Source organism: Engraulis encrasicolus, chromosome 2 (genome assembly GCF_034702125.1).
Source record: "Engraulis encrasicolus isolate BLACKSEA-1 chromosome 2, IST_EnEncr_1.0, whole genome shotgun sequence".
Lineage (NCBI taxonomy): Eukaryota > Metazoa > Chordata > Actinopteri > Clupeiformes > Engraulidae > Engraulis > Engraulis encrasicolus.
The window spans coordinates 45,448,397-45,465,896 of record NC_085858.1 but is presented as its reverse complement, the minus strand read 5'-3'; the positions used below and the strand labels follow the sequence as shown (position 1 = coordinate 45,465,896).

Below are 17,500 nucleotides of genomic sequence, written 5' to 3'. Positions count from 1 at the left end.
ATTATTAGATGCTCTGGTGATTTGTGGTGAGGGCTAAATAAACATAATAAGCATTTAAAAATAAGCATAAAAATAAACTTCAAATAAAAATGAAATGAAATGAAGATCATACATTTACTAAATAAATCCAAAGCTATCACCTTCATAGCCTTTCTTCGTATACTTACCATAGAGCTATAGAGCTTGAAAGCGTAGTTCCGCGTTCACAGGACCTTAGCCGACCATCTAACAGCACGGTAGCGAATAAATAACTTCTGATATGCACTGGGTAATAAATATGCTGCTTTAGGAACTTAATTTAGATTATTCATGCAAAAGCATAGATATTTTGTTACTAGGCCGAAAAATGTGAAAAAACACACTGTTAAATCGTTTGGTGTTTGGTACGAAAAATTATTTAAAACTATCAGAAACAACATGTGTGAAGCCTGCGGCACAATTCAAAGGGGATCAAAATATCATTTTAATCCCGCCATTGGATTACATGCTAAATGTTTCCAAACAAAAACGCAGTGAGGTCCCATAATGAAATCGGAGGATATGGCATCACTTTCAAGCTCTATTCCTTCGCTGTTACAGTAGAGACTATCTGATTTACCATCACATCCCATGATTGGCCCACGTCATGAAGGCCTAAGTGTTTCCCACTAGCCCTCGCATACTCAAAACTTCCAACTACATCTGAATCTACTGTGATGACCTTCACCAGAGCATAGTTCATAAGCAACAAAGCACATTATTTGCTTGTCATTGTTTGTTTGTTTGGTTTTTTTTCCAGTCAGAACCCCTGTGGTGGACACAGCAGATAAATAAATAAATAAATAAATAAACAAAAGGTCCAACAGGGACAGTGACCGAGGGACAGAAGAGGACAGGACAGGACAAGCACTCAGGCATGGACCCACACACAGAGAGGGACACACACACACGGACACGTGCACGTACAGTAGCAGCAACGCCATATGATGGCATGGACCATCATCACACAGGAACCGAGCCAATGCGGGGTGGCAGGGAGGGAGGGTGCTGAGTGAGTCTGGGGGGGTATGAGAGGGGGTAAAGGGGTGGGACAGTGTGTGTATTGTTTCTGTCTCTTACCATCTGTGCCCTCACTTTGCTCTGGGGGTGAACAGAAACAATAAGGGGAAGAGTCGAGTTAGAGAGGCAGACACATACAGAGAGAGGGAGAGAGAGAGAGACGAAGAGGAAGAGGAAGGGTGGGAGAGGAGAGAGGTTAACGCGACAGACTGACGAGACAGATGTCAGACAGCAGACAGCGAAGGCTGAAAAGGAAAAAAAGGTTACGCGAGAATGTGGACATAAAGGGAGGCGCAGCCTAAAGAGAGAGATGGAGGGGGGGCACAGAGAGGAGACTAGACGGACTAAGGAGAGGAGAGGAGAGAGGACACCTCTGTCAAGTATCACCTGTTAGCAGGGCCGGACTGGCTATCTGGCATAGCGGGCATTTCTCGGTGGGCCTCGCACCCTCGCCTCGTGGGCCCCTATTTTCAGAAAAAGTTTTTTTTAACATTTCTGAAAATAGGGGCCAACGAGGGTGCGAGGCCCACCGGTGAGTCAGTTCTGTGCCGCTAATTATGAAAGGCCCCTTTAAGCCAAACGTGCCCGGGCACTATGTCTCTCCCCAGGCCAGCCCTGCCTGCTTGCTCTCTCTGCAGAATCGCAACTAGGTAGTGACATTAAGCAGCACAAAGGAATGCTTCACGTACCGCACAGCATGATTACCCCATGCATGTCGAGCATAATGCCCCAACACAAATGGGGACATCACAGAACATATGGGAGCCTAATGAAACACTTTCCCCGTTTCCTGGTAATGGTTAACCATGTGTCCCTGGCCACCCACACAAACTAAAAGCAGCCGTTCCATAGTGCCAGGCATGCAGGGGTGTCGTACAGGGAGGGGTAAAGTATGACTGAGTCACCAGGGCCCCATGTATATATAGGGGGCCCACACAGAGTCTGATTTATGTAGATATAGTACTGTATGTGATGGGGGGGGGGGGTCCATTGGAGCTGCTTGTACATAGGGCCAAAAATGTGCTGCTACTCCCCTGCAGGCATGCACAGGATGTGCACTGTAATGGCCAATTGGGGTTTTATTCGCCGTTTTCTTCCACAAGTGACAAATCTCCTAGACGAGCATAGCCATACGACATACAATACTAATTTTAAAAGATGAACGTGGCTTTTGTTTTTTACCTGAACAGGTTTTTGGTAAGCTAAATGACAACAGGAACAACGCTGTCGAAGTCTAATTTTGTTGCGCTAAAGAATGCTGCAGTCATACATAATTCAATAAGATGATCATGTTGGCTCACTCGTTGAGAAAAAAACATGTTTGCTTCAATTCATTTAGTACACTATGTGCTGTCCATGTGGTCAAATTGACAATAATGTTGATTTTGACTTTCAAGGGGAAATGGGGCTATTTATCATACATTAGTGTCGAAAAGCCTTATCGGTGTGAGCATACATCGATCTACAAACCATTAACTGGCCTGAAAACTCTTTAGAGTCCTCTTATTATTGTAATATTTGCACTTATTATTGCTAAGCATTTTTTTAAGTATGTTTTTGGGGCTTTATTATGACAGGACAGTGTGAGAGGAGACAGGAAACAAACAAGGGGAGAGATATGGGGGTAGGGCTGGGAAATGACCCCGTCCGGACTCAAACCGGGGTCCCCGTGGGCATGCAAGCCCAAGTGTGGGGCGCTTAGCGCGCTGCGCCACAGTGCCCCGTATTATTGCTAAGCTTTCAGGAAACTACAATATGTGCTACTTGACAAAGGTATGGAATGTACAGCAAAAGAAAACATTTTCACTCTCAAAAATATAGGCCACAAATATATACGAATACATGCAAACACACATACACAGCGTACAGAAGCACAATGCCCATTGTGCCCTGCTGCATGGTTGCATACCACAACACAAATCACATCTACACATCTAGAAATACACATGTAAACACGGTCAAATAGACACACAGCACAAAACAGTTCTTCATCATTGTGCTCTGTGTGTTAGTCTCACCCTTCGTGACAGGTTTTGTGCCTGATTAAGAGAAGGGAAAAAAACACTTTAGCTTTTGGCCGTCAAAACAGTATATCATCAACCTTGGGGGGGGGAAGAAATGTATATTAACTTGCATCATTAAACTCATTCAAATTCTTTGCTGCTAGAAGAATCGGAATACACATTTAGACATTTACAATGTTGTGTCCCACATGCTCACACAAACTATAGAGTAAGTGTGTAGGCCGACATGAATATGCAATAATTCAGATGAGCGTACTCTATCTCACTCCCTCTTTTCCTCACCACGGTTTCTCACTCGTAAACACATACACACACACACACACACACACACACACACACACACGCGCGCACACACACACACACACACAGAGAGAGAGAGACAGACAGACAGACACTCTCTCTTTCTCTCTCTCTCTCTCTACACACATGCGCGCACGCACGCACGCACATACACACACACGCACACGCACACGCACACGCACACGCACACGCACACACACACACACACACACACGCACACGCACACGCACACACACATACACACACACACACGCATCGAGTAGAGCAGTGCAGCCTGCAGCCTCAGGAGGCTTTGGCTCTGCTGTGGAATGTTGACAGACTGATAATGTCTACATTTCACATTCAGGGATATTTTTAGCAATTAATAGATACAAAATATTAATAGATATAATATATTCAGTGTACAATAATGCTCTCTGGTTCTCCTCAAATCTCTCTCTTTGAATCTCTCCCTTTCTCTCTCTCTCTCTCTCTTTCCCTCTGTTTCTCTGGGCTCATCTAGATCAGTAGTACAGAGAGAGAGAGAGAGAGAGAGAGAGAGAGAGAGAGAGAGAGAGAGAGAGAGAGAGAGAGAGAGAGAGAGAGAGAGAGAGAGAGAGAGAGAGAGTGGGAGAGAGGAATACACGCACACACATGTACTACAAACACACATACACGCACACAGACACACATACACGCACGTATGAAAGCACGCACGCACACACAGTTTTGAAAAAATGAAGGGACCACTGGATAGTAGGTCTTTGCATGGTCAGGTTTTAGTCTATAAATTACTAATTGTGTTGTGTTTGTTGGATCTTCAATAATGCAAAGACTGCAAATTAATATTACCTTCTAAGCAGCCCAATACTACTGGTAAAAACTATGTGGAAAGTTCAAATATAAATATTTAGAAGAATAACCTTTGTGAAGTTCATCTTTGCTTTTCACAACAGTGAAGAGTAGTCCTTTTCAAGCACGAGAGGAATTTATGTAATATATGACAAAATGAGCGCTTCTTCCCACCATTAGTAGCAGGTTCTCAGGTGGTATACATCAGTTTTTAGATTTTTTTGAAAGATAATTTTTTGGTCTTTTTGACATTATTTATGATGGGACAGTGAAGGTGATGACAGGAAGCCAGTGGGGAGAGAGAGACGGGGAAGGGCCGGCAAAGGACCCGGGCCGGGAATCGAACCCGTGTCAGCCGCATGGTAGACGAGTGCCCTACCGTTTGAAGCAAAACATCCAGCTGCTCAGCACTATTTTATGTGAAGGTCTATGTGAAGGTGTTGATTTAGTTGCCCTTTGTTGGCCTTCCTGGGAGACATTACGTACTTATTATTCTGAAGATATATCCAGTCAAACTGGAAGTCCGATTGGACAGACACATTCTATGGATCTAAAGGAGTGGAACTATCTAGGCCTACTACGTATCCTACATGTATTTACAACAACATTACTCAAAAGTTCAGTTCATAAGAAATAGAGATGCATCAGATCCTGATTTTTAGGATCCTGCCGGATACCGGATACACTGCTTAAGATCCTGCCGGATCCGGAACCGGATACCGGATCCTACGAAAGGGTTGAAACACATTGCCTACTCACACATGTGGGCCCTTTTTATCACGTTGGCTCAAACTATTTTGACTGAAAAGCCTCAGCTACCGGATCCTGGATCCGGATCCGGATCCTGTGAAAAACCCTATTATCGTGCCGGATCCGGAACCGGATCTTGGATCCTGTACATCTCTAATAAGAAAACCACCGTGACACCAGGTTACAGGACAGGACATAAGTACTGTACATAGCCGCTTTGCGCATATGGGCCTGACGACGGGCCTGTTCACTCATTGCTGAAAAGTCTCACCATAACAACATTGCTATGACATTACAGATAGCCTTAAGTAACAGATTAAGACTTGGTCATTACAATTTTGGTGACAGTCAGTAAGGTTATAACAGACGCTCTGTGCACACGGGCTAATCATACCCTTTTTTTGGCCACATATGAATCACTGTTAATCCTTCAATGCTAAATAACATTTCGGAGGGAATAGGTGATTCTGGGCTCAGTTGGAGACCAACATTAAAAAAACGACCACTTTCATTACACAAACTGCTTTCTCATCACTGTAGTTTAGAGGTTGTTAGGCCTCCACAAGCCCTCAGTGGCTCGGGAGCCCATAGCAATTACTTGTGGTGCTTGTTGGATTGATGCCTCGGACACTGTGTCCCACTGGCCTTCCCTACAAGTCGTTTTTTATTCCCATTAAATCAGCAGGTTTAGGGTAAAGCTGACTGACTATAAGACCCAGCTTCAAGAATTAAAGCAACATACATAGGTATTTTTCCTCTTCAGTCACTCTTTTTTAAGATATATATATTTTTAGGTCTTCCTGACTTTATTTATGATAGGACAGTGAAGGTGGCGACAGGAAGCGAGTGGGGAGAGAGAGACTGGGAAAGGCCGGCAAAGGACCTGGGCCGGTAATCGAACCCGGGTCAGCCACAAGGCAGACGACTGCCCTCCGTTTGGCCACGGCAGGGCCCTCTTCAGTCACTCTTAAAGGGGTATGCGGCTATTTTGGGGCTTAATACAGTTAAAATCGTTGGCTGGGGTTTATAAAGGTGGCAAAGTGTCTTATTTTTCATGCTAAGCGTTGTCTTGCTTTAAGACAAGTTAAAAGAGGGAATATGTCGCCAAGCTAGTGAAAGTCAATGGATCCGTGTAGCACTGTAGCATACATCGGCTTACATGAAAAATAAGACACTTAACCACCTTTATAAACCCTGCCCAACGATTTTAACTGTATTAAGCCCCAAAATAGTGGCATACCCCTTTAAGAGTGGAAGCGGAGTTGCTGTATCTCCAATTTGAACAGCAGAGAGATGACCTGACCCAGCACTCCAAATGTCCTATGGGTGCTCCCAAGGACAAATTCAAAACTGTCTTCTCACCATGTTACAACTTCAAGAGCCACTAAAATGATTTCACAAACATTATTTTAATGTTAAAAACTACAGCAGGAAGGAGTGGAACTCGTACATCGATAGCCAATGCAATAATTACTTTATTATTGCTTTACATAGGATAAAGTGCTACCCACAAGTGCAAAACGTTTTCGGTCACCAGACCTTCCTCAGTGCACAATTATTGCATCGGCTATAATCGGTGTGCGAGTTCCACTCCTTGCTGCAGTGGATAATCTTTTGGGAACCTACGCACCTAGGACTGGAGTTATTGGCACGACACCCCTTCAACTTGTCTTTGAATGTTAAAAACTACTCACACAGTATCTTTTGTACCCATACACCTTGATGGGCCAATACTTGGAGGAGTTAATTTCAACCTGAGCCCATCCATCGTCATCATTATCTTCAGGTCATCTCCTAAGACTTCACTATGAGGCATCCTTTGACATTATTTTCGCTAGGTCACCTCACCTCGCTGTATGATACGTGATGTGAGTGACTTTCACATGAGTTTGGTGGTCGGTCATCCCTGTGAGAGGAGAATGTGTTTTGGGTTTTTTGTTGCACTCTGTTAGTCTTTAGTTACCTTTGCACCTCTATTGTTTCCTGCTGCTTGACCTTGGACTCACAAAGAAGTCTTTAAAGTTTTAAGAACAGAGACAACTGCTGTGTACTGTAGCACCCCGTCATTCTTTTTAAAGATTTTTGTTTGTCTTTTTCGACTTAATTTGACAGGACAGTGTGAGAGGTGGACAGGAAATTGGGAGAGAGACGGGGAGGGGTCGGCAAAGGACCCGGGCCTGGAATCGAACCCGGTCAGCCGCATGGCAGGCGAGTGCCCTACCTGTTGGCCACGGCAGGGCTGGCACCCTGTCATTCTTAGTGTAGAGTTGAAACATCACTACTACACTACATCATACATTACATCAGGGTAGAGATTAGCCTGATTATCATCCACTTTTAAAATCTCTTTGAGATTTGGTCTGACCAAGAGCATAACAATTAACATTTCCCAAACGGCACCCTTGGTTTGCTACTGGTTGTTTGCTTCCCGACAAAGTGGGAGGAGTTCCCGATTTTTCCGGAGCTCAGAAACTATATTTGTGTTGCTCCTGGCCTGACTAGAAGCAGCTGAAGGTGTTTTGCGTCACCAGGAAGCACACAACCTGGCTAGGAAGAGATACTGTATTGATCCGGGAGAACATCAGGGTGCCCAGCAGGCAGAATGTGCACTGCCGAAAAAAGGAGGCAAGAAAATACTGTATTAACCATGCAAAAAGAATAGGAATGTGAACAAAGAAATAGAACATTTGAGAAAGAAAGAAAGAAAGAAAGAATTCAAAGCAGTTTTAGCACAATATAAATGTGTGCTATCAATGTGTGTGCTGCTGGACGAAAAAAAAATACATTTTTGAGCCAAGACTCCAGCACGCATTCATGTGTAGTTCGTCTGATGGCATGTACGTACATTCAGATAGTCATAATAGCAGTACTTATTCTGATTTGGCTTTGGCTATTTTTATGACCCAAATAAAATGATGTTATGTTCATTTTCACCTCAGTAACTGATTTACACCAGGCTGCTTGGATAATATGTGGCAATACAACAGTACACACTATACTCTTTAAAATAAAGATACTAAGAGGGAAAAGGTGGTCTCTTCATTTTTTCTCAAAACTGTAAAACAGGGGCATATAGAGCAAGTAAAGCTTAAAAGCTTACCCTTGCCGGCTGCCGGGGCTGCTGTTAATAGAAACAGATATTACTCATGCATGGAATTATGCACACCGAGAATTGCAATATTGAAATTGCAACCAAAGAGAAGTTAAAAAAAAAAAAAAAGGAGCATAATTTATTATGTGAGTGTGGTAGAACTGCCCTTACCCTTCGGAGCAGGCTTCGACTCTGTCAGTAAACATAGTAAGGTTAGGAAGTTCAGGGAGAGCAGAGGAAGTTAGACAGCCAGCAATTAATATTTGAGTTGAATAATGATTTTTAAAAAATGAAACAAATCTGTACATCTTGTTCTCTACCTTTTTGCCTCCCTCCTCTCTCTACACGCACACACACGCGAGCGCGCACACACACACACACACATTCAAACTCATATGCACATTCATATGCACACGCATACACACACAAACACACGCACGCACGCGACACAGACACAGACACAGACACAGACACACACGCACACACACACACGCGCGCGCGCATCGACATCAGTGTTAATAGATGTCCTTACCCTGTGTGGCAGGGGCGACTTCTGTCAGTAAAAGATAACAAGAGTTATTGGTGCGCACAGCCAAGAGACTGACAGTTTTATGGAGAATATCTTCCTCATAACAGTGTTTGCACTGTGCAAGAAGTACATCATGAGGCTTTATGTACCAATCTGGAGGACATGTTAACACAAAGGTGTCCTTACCTTTGGTAACAGGTGGCGCTTCTGTCAGTAAACACGGCAGGGGTTAGAGCAAGAGTCAAGCGAGAGCGTTAAGACTGCTATACGGCATTTCAAAGTTACACTTGACTTTTTAATTGACTTGATTAATAACCTAATTGGAGCTCACCTTTCGGAGCAGGTTTGGGGTCTGTCAATTTGTGACAGGCATACGGGTAAAGACAGGACGATATTAATAATAGCCTGATGAATTCACATAAATGTGCATATATGGAGTACACAATTACTGCAGCTTGACATGTTTAAACAGAAACAGCCCTTACCATGTTTAACAGGTGGGGCTTCTGTTAGAAAACATGGCACAGTTAGGACACAGTTAGGGGGTAGCAGAGCATGTTGAACAGTTTAAAAAAAAGAAAAAAAACACTTCACTTTCATGACAGGTTTACAAGACAATCTCTCTCTGTCTTTACATGCATACAGCTGTATTTAATATGCAATCCGTAGTGCTGTTGAATAGCTGAAGTTCTGAAGTTCACATGTTTAAACACAAACGGCCCTTACCATTCTTAACAGGTGGGGCTTCTGTTAGAAAACATGGCACAGTTAGGACACAGTTAGGGGATAGCAGAGCATGTTACACAGTATTTGAAACCTACACTTGGTATTCTTTTAATTGCTTAATTGCAATCACCTTTTGGAGCAGGCTGGGGTTCTGTCAATGCAGTTGACAAACACAAAGACAGCACAATATTAAAGTCTTATGAAGTTAAATACATATGCCACTCATCAAGTAAACAGTTAGCGGTGCTACCTAGTGTTAAGAAATTATAGTTATATGTTTAATCAGTAGCAGCCCTTACCATTCTTAACAGGTGGGGCTGCTGATAGGATAACATGGTTAGATCGAGAGGGGAGAGCAGAGCATGTTGTGCAGTATTTTAATAGAACACTTTGATAAAATACATTATATGTTAGAAAGATAGAACAAAAGCTCTCAGACACACAGACAGACACACACACACGCACGCACGCATGACGTACACACACACACACACACACACACACACACACACACACACACACACACACACACACACACACACACACACACACACACACACACACACACACACACACACACACACACACGCACACACGCACACACTACACTTATTAGTAATGCACTAGAACATTCTTACCCTGCACAGCAGGTGGTGCCTCTAGATGACAGATGTAAAGACAAAACAAACAAACATTCTATGTACTGTACTGTGCATTTGTTGCAAATTAAGTTCTCGACATGTGTACTGTACAGTAGACGGCAATGCCCTTACCAGTCTTAACAGGCTGGGCTTCACACACACGCACGCACGCGCACACACACACGCACGCACGCACGCACACACACACACACACGCACGCACACACACACACACGCACGCACACACACACACACTCATTGGTAATGCACTAGAACATGAAGTTCTCGACATGTTTACTGTGCAGTAGAGACGGCAGTGCCCTTACCAGTCTTAACAGGCTGGGCTTCTGTCAGGAAACATGGCAGGGTTAGATTGAGTTATTGGGGAGAGCAGGGCACGTCATGTAGCATTTCAACAGAATAGATAATATATTTGAAAGATAGAAATAGAAAGCAGACACACATGGACGCGCAGTCAGACACACACTAATACACGCACGTACTGTAGACACACATGTGCGTTCACACAGCTTGGACACGCACACACAGACACACACACACTCACTTGTGTGCACACATGCATGCACGCACAAACACTCGTGCGCACACACACGCACGCAAGCACAAGTGCACACACACACACACACACACACACACACTCACTCGTGCGCACACACACGCACGCAAGCACAAGTGCACACACACACACACACACACACACTCACTCGTGTGCACACATGCACGCATGCACACACACAATCCCGCACACATACACGTGCACACACACACACACACACACACATGGAAACACATGTGCACACACACACACGCACACTCACACACGCACACACGGAAGCACACGTGCACGCACACGCACACACACACACACACCCACACACACACAAATATTCATTAGTTATGCATGAGGCTGTCCTTACCCTCCACAGCAGGTGGGGCGGGAGCCTCTGTCAGTCGCAATGTCAGGTGTCAGACATAAACACAGCACAGCCAGACATCATGCTCTTATAAAGGGGAATTCATATGCGTACAGCATACGGTATTTAGTATGCAATCTGCGCTCCCTGTTGAATAGCCTATATGAAGTTTTCATGTTTAAACGAATGGAAATGCCCTTGCGCTTGTTTAGGTAGAGGAAGCCAAAGCATGTTGAACAGCTTTCAAAAATGCGACTTCACTTAAATTAAATGTAAAAATACCCCCCACCTCTCATAAATACGCACACGCTGACACGCAAATACGCACACGCACGCACGCACACAGACACAGACGCAGACGCAGACACAGACACAGACACATACACACACACACACACACACACACACACACACACACACACACACACACACACACACACACACACACACACACACACACACACACACACACACACACACACACACACACACACACAGGTATGTACAAAGTATATTTACACGCATACAGCTGTATTTAATATGCAATCTGTGGTGGTGTAATAGAATAGGCTATCTGAAGTTCACATGTTTGAACAGAAACAGCCCTTACCATTCTTAACAGGTGGGGCTTCTGTTAGAAAACATGGCACAGTTAGGACACAGTTAGGGGATAGCAGAGTATGTTACACAGTATTTTAAAAAGAACACTTCACTTTCATGACAGGTTTACAGGTTTACAACTCTTTCTCTCTCTCTCTCTCTCACACACACACACACACACACACACACACACACACACACACACACACACACACACACACACACACACACACACACACACACACACACACACACACACACAGACACACACACACACACACACACACACACACACACACACACACACACACACACACACACACACACACACACACACACACACACTTATTAGTTTTGCATGAAGATCTTACCCTCCACAACGGCAGGTGGTGTTTCTATCAATGGCGATGATAGACAGATGTAAAGATAGCAGAACCAAACAATAAAGTGTTATAATGAAGCTGTATGTAGTATGTAGCATATAGGCGAGGTAACATATGAAGTTCACATGTTTACACAGAAATGCTATTACCATTCTGTACAGGCTCGGCTTCTGTTAGGAAACATGGCATAGTTAGGTAGAGGAGGCTAAAGCATGTTAAACAGCTTTCAAAAATATGACTTCACTTTGATGAAATACTCAAATGTAAAAAATACCCCCCACCTCTCTTTGTCAAATATGCACATGCACACACAGATATACACGCACACACGTGTGCATAAACACGCATGCACGCATGCACGCACGCACACGCGCACACACACGCACACACACACACACACACACACACACACACACACACACACACACACACACACACACACACACACACACACACACACACACACACACACACACACACACACACACACACACACACACTGTTTTTACTGATGCATTGCAAGGCTCTTACCCTCAACAGCAGGTGGTGCCTCTGTCAATGGAGATGACAGAGTTTTTTAAGACCACATGCAAAGCAGCCAAAGCGGACACATTTCAAAGCATAGTACTATGTAGTTTCATCTGATTTGCAAAAAATCTGTATACTGTACATTAAAAATACAAAAAGTAAAACGTAAAAAAATAAAGGAAAAGGGAAAAAAGGAGAAGTAGAACACATCCATAACACAACACTGTGTGGATGACATTATTTATGAGCTAAGATACCAAAAACAATGAGCAAAAGCAAGGCTGTTATTTTGTTTTCCTTTTGACTATTTCTATGAACTATATATGAATATATGAATATGTGATGTATTGTATCTATTGATGTGTGTGTTGTAATGTATTCCTTGCCTTCAGCCTGTGCTGTAGTTTAGATATCAAGTAGCCTGTGTTGTTTCCACAAACACACACATGATATAACATGAGAGAGAGAGACAGGCTGGAATCAAAGCAAGTGTGTTTACCAGCTGAAATATTTTAGACCTACTCAGGGGTGTCGATCAGGGTGTTAAAGTGTGACTGAGTCACCAGGGCCCCATGTATATATAGGGGGCACACACACAGTCTTATTTATCTATACAGTGTATGACTGGGGAGGGGGTCCATTGGAGCTGATTGTACATAGGGCCCACAATTTCCTGCTACGCCCCTGGACCTACTGTTTAGCAGTTAGGGAAGCCGACAGAGGGGGACAAATGGGCATTGTTGCCCCAGGCCCAGGGAGAGAGGGGGCCCCACAATTGGGTGTCTTTACATTGTATGCATTGAGCAGTTGGGTTGGGGGGGCTTTCAGATGATGTTGTCCTGGGCCCAGCTAAAAGCTGTCTGCACTGCAGCCTTGGCTACAGTCACCGGGTGGGGGAGTTATTCTGAGGATACTGATGGAGCATTAAAATTAGCAAGAAAGATGGAGGCAGGTATCCATCTGCCATGCACCATTTAGCTGAGGAGTCTATCAGTCTATCATTAACCAGAGCAGCTTGGCATGTGGGAGGAGGCGTGTACTGTACTGTAAGCAGAGCTCTCGCCCTCCCTCCCTCCAACTTAACATTTCCAAATGCCAAGAGTGACATATTGCCTATTTTGTGGACGTTTGGTGGTGCCTTGATTAGTGGTTTGTTGTTGTTTGGACATGCAGAGATCATATACGTAGCTGTCTAGTGCATTCACAACCTGTGGTCATCATCATCCTAAGTGCATCTGTAAGCATCGGGAAGATACTAGAGTCACTGATGTGTTACTAACTGTGTAGTGTCATAGTATTGCAGTATTATGGTAGTTAGATGGGGTGAGATTCGGGAAGATATATTAGGGTCATTGACGCTTTACTATTGAAACTGTAGAAGTTAAGAGGTCAATTTATGGGTTTTAAACTCTTAAGACATGCCTCCTGTTAGGAATTTGCAGTTACAAGAATGGCAATGACCAAGTTTTAATTTATTACTAAAGACTCTGTGCAGTGTCATAGTGTATGGCAATGACCAAGTTTTAATTTATTACTAAAGACTCTGTGCAGTGTCATAGTGTAGAGTAACTATGGTAGTAAGACTCAGGAGATCAGTACTATGACATTAGCCAAAAGAAAGATGACTTTGCACGTGAGATATGAGATATTAAAAGTGATGAAGTAAAAATACATAGAAATAGTTACACTGTTTTTTTTCCCCCCCTTCGAATACACAAGCAAGAATAGACCCCCCTCTCTCCAGCCTCCACCCCCAACCCACCCTGGTTGGTTAGGGAGGAGAGAGAGAGAGTCTGATTGGCATTTTGTTAGTCTTTTTTTGCCTTTATATTTCAGAGCACGGTTAGAGGAGGGACAGGAAATGAGTGGGGAGAGTGGCGCAGTAACCCCGTGCCCTAGCCAGGTGCCCTCCTAGTGACGCAACAGCTTCAGCGTTGCTACCAGTCAGGGCCTCGTTTCCCGATAACGATGGTTCTTAGCCTTACGTGTGTCGTTAACCAGTGATCTTACGAATGTTCTTAGATTTCCTACGACTGTTTCCCAAAGACACTCGTACATGAACGCGCGTGCACAGCCTCTAAGATCATTCGTAGCGTCGCTCTTAAGGATCGCTGTCCACATATGTGGTGCTGAAGTGTCCTCGGAGTGAACTGCGCCGTCATGCTGCTTTACAAAATGTAAGGCGTGTGTCAGTATCAAAAGTTGTTTTCTATAAGGGTGGGACTACATTTGTAGCAGTTTGCAACTATCGACAGGAGTTATTGTTGGCAAATGAAATAAAATGCACACACAATGAAATCATGCAAAACCATGAGCTACGCCGTTAAACCAGACAAAGCGCGTGCAGTTGGCTACCGTGCTTAATATTTAAGAAGACAAATAGGCCTAGGAGTTCCAAATTGGGATGTGCATTTGGGGAGCGGCGCGCAAAGTACCGCGCAACTCAAGGCTTTAACAACTGTGAGGGACATTTTGCACGGCAGTCTGCTGTTATTAAAACAAAAAATCTACACGAATCCCCATCGCTGCCTTTTTTATGTCATAGTTTACCCTTAGCCTACAACTATCGTGTCTTTTCTGCGTCGCCTTCCCTTTCTTAGGGTACCGTTTTTCTTTTTTTTAATGTTTCGGTAGTGGTCTTCCGACATCACCACTCTTGTCTCTGGTCGCCGAAGCCCCCTATTTATTTTGCGTGTGGATGCCTTGTTCTTGTTCACGAAGCACCCACACAAATTATGATTGATCACAGTTTAATAATGCCCTGATTTATCAAACACAGCTGAACAATTTTACTGCCTGTAAAATGTTTTCCAAACACATTGCTTTTATTTTATACACATACACATTTAATGTTACCTTCTTATTTTCGTTACAGTGTCAACTGTGGTGACATGATATTTACACTCCTGTCTTAAAACATCAACTTGAAGCGCAAGTTTCCTCTTTTCCTGTGGGTGTCTCCACTGTGCCATGCCACTCGCGTCTTAAAACAGCAATCTTAAGCGCAAGTTTCTTCTTTTCCCTTCATATCCTGTGGGTGTCTCCACTGTGCCATGCCGTTACGATCAATCTTAGCGCGTTAAGACTACTCCAGATCACTCGTGGATTTCTCTTAGAGTTACGTGTCAACCTGCAATGGTTCTTTGCTAAGTTGGCTTTGAGAAACGATGGTGTTACGTGTGAACTTAAGTAGCACGTAGTGTTAAGTAGTACTTAAGGCCCTTTCGGAAACGAAGCCCTGGTCAAGAGCAATGCAAGTAACTTTCTGAGTTCCCGCAAATACGGGAAACCCTCCCACTTTGTTGGGAAGCAAACAATCATTAGCAAACCAAGGGAGGCCATTTGGGAAACGCTGCTTGGGAAATGTTAATTGTTATGTTCTTGGTCAGAGCAAGTCTCGAAGAGATTTGAAAGTCGATGATAATCAGGCTACCCGTGCCGCACCGTCAGGCCATGGCAGGGTCATTACTCTTTGTTTTTGATATCTTTGTCTCATATTCAGCATAAGCTAAAGAAATAAAAACGTAACTATGATCTGTTATGAAATTATGACCATAAATTTACAGAGGAACATTTTGAGTCAGGAGTATCCCTTACCATTTGCGACAGGCTCGGCCTCTGTGAGTAAACATATAGCAGGGTTAGTTAGGCAGGGTAGAGGAGTAGCACGCTCAACAGCACGCTCAACAGCACGCTCAACAAGGTTCAACTTAATAAATGTGTACATCTACATCTCGGACAGGCACACATACAAACACACACACGCTCACACACACACACACACACACACACACACACACACACACACACACACACACACACACACACATACACACACACACACACACACACACACACACACACACACACACACACACACACGCATGTGCGCGCACACACACGCACTTACGCATGCAGCTACACACACACGCGCGCTCGCACACACACACTCACACACACACACACACACACACACACACACACACACACACACACACACACACACACACACACACGCATGTGCGCGCACACACACGCACTTACGCATGCAGCTACACACACACGCGCGCTCGCACACACACACTCACACACACACGCACGCACGCACGCACGAACACACAGACACACACACGCACGCACGCACACACACACACACACACACACACACACACACTTTTGTTTGTGCTACTACGATTTTTGACTTTGTGTTCCTTTAATGTTAAAGAAAACTGAATTTCAAACCAATCACATTCCTTCATTCAAAACTTTCAAACACAATGATTGGACAGACAGACTCATGGGACCCTTTAAGGATGTATTAAGTAGTTCCTACCCTTTGTAAAGGGTTTACCATCTGTCAGTAGAGATAATGGCGGAGAGCGAAGCGGACAGTGTTACAGAGACATCTCCTTACTGCTGCACACACTACGGAGCCATCAGGGGCGTAGCAGGAAACTGTGGGCCTTATGTACAATCAGCTCCAATGGACCCCCCCCCCCCCCCCCCGATCCATACACACAGGGCTGGACTGGCCATCTAGCATAGCAGGCATTTCCCGGTGGACCCCGCGCTGTCGTGGGCCCCTATTTTCAAAAAATACCCACAAGGGTGCGGGGCCCACCGGTGAGTCAGTTCTGCGCCACTGAATTATGAGGGGCCCCTTTAAGCCAAACGTGCCCGGGCCTTATTTCTCCCCCAGCCCAGCCCAGCATGCACAGTATCTGCATGAATCAGACTGTTTGTAACTGGTAATCTGGTAACTCAATTCACACGTTACCCCCCCTGTACGACACCCAGCTATATATGAAGGGTTCAGATGCAAAAGCCCCTAACTCCATTTCTGAAGACCTGCACTTCTATATTTTTAGAGAACCCTGTTGTTGGTTTGGTTTACATTCATATACTTGATAATACATACCGGTATGAAAAGTTATATTACATAAATAAAATAAAAAATGTGCAATTTTGATAGCTTTGTATTAAATAAAAATGAATTAAGATTATTTTATGAAAAGGCACTTAGGGGGTTTTGCATCTGAACTCTTCATATATATATCTACACAAAGTGCCTGGGCCCTAATTCTCCCCCAGTCCAGCCCTGCATGTACATGTATCTACATAAACC

General features: G+C 44.1%; 1 protein-coding gene across 9 annotated transcripts in view; it reads right to left on the bottom strand.

The window, feature by feature from the left end:
- The window catches only part of mybpc2a (myosin binding protein Ca), a 116,236-nt gene that overhangs the window by 62,851 nt on the left and 35,885 nt on the right, over window positions 1–17,500 (bottom strand). For 5 of the 9 annotated variants that reach the window (XM_063189369.1, XM_063189377.1, XM_063189341.1 and 2 more), the window contains 2 exons: window positions 3,057–3,077; window positions 1,099–1,119 (listed from right to left, as the gene is read on the bottom strand). In XM_063189369.1, coding sequence (XP_063045439.1) covers window positions 1,099–1,119; window positions 3,057–3,077 — 42 coding nt within the window. The remainder of the gene's footprint in view (window positions 1–1,098; window positions 1,120–3,056; window positions 3,078–17,500) is intronic. The other 4 variants (XM_063189398.1, XM_063189361.1, XM_063189383.1 and 1 more) reach the window with 2 other exon arrangements.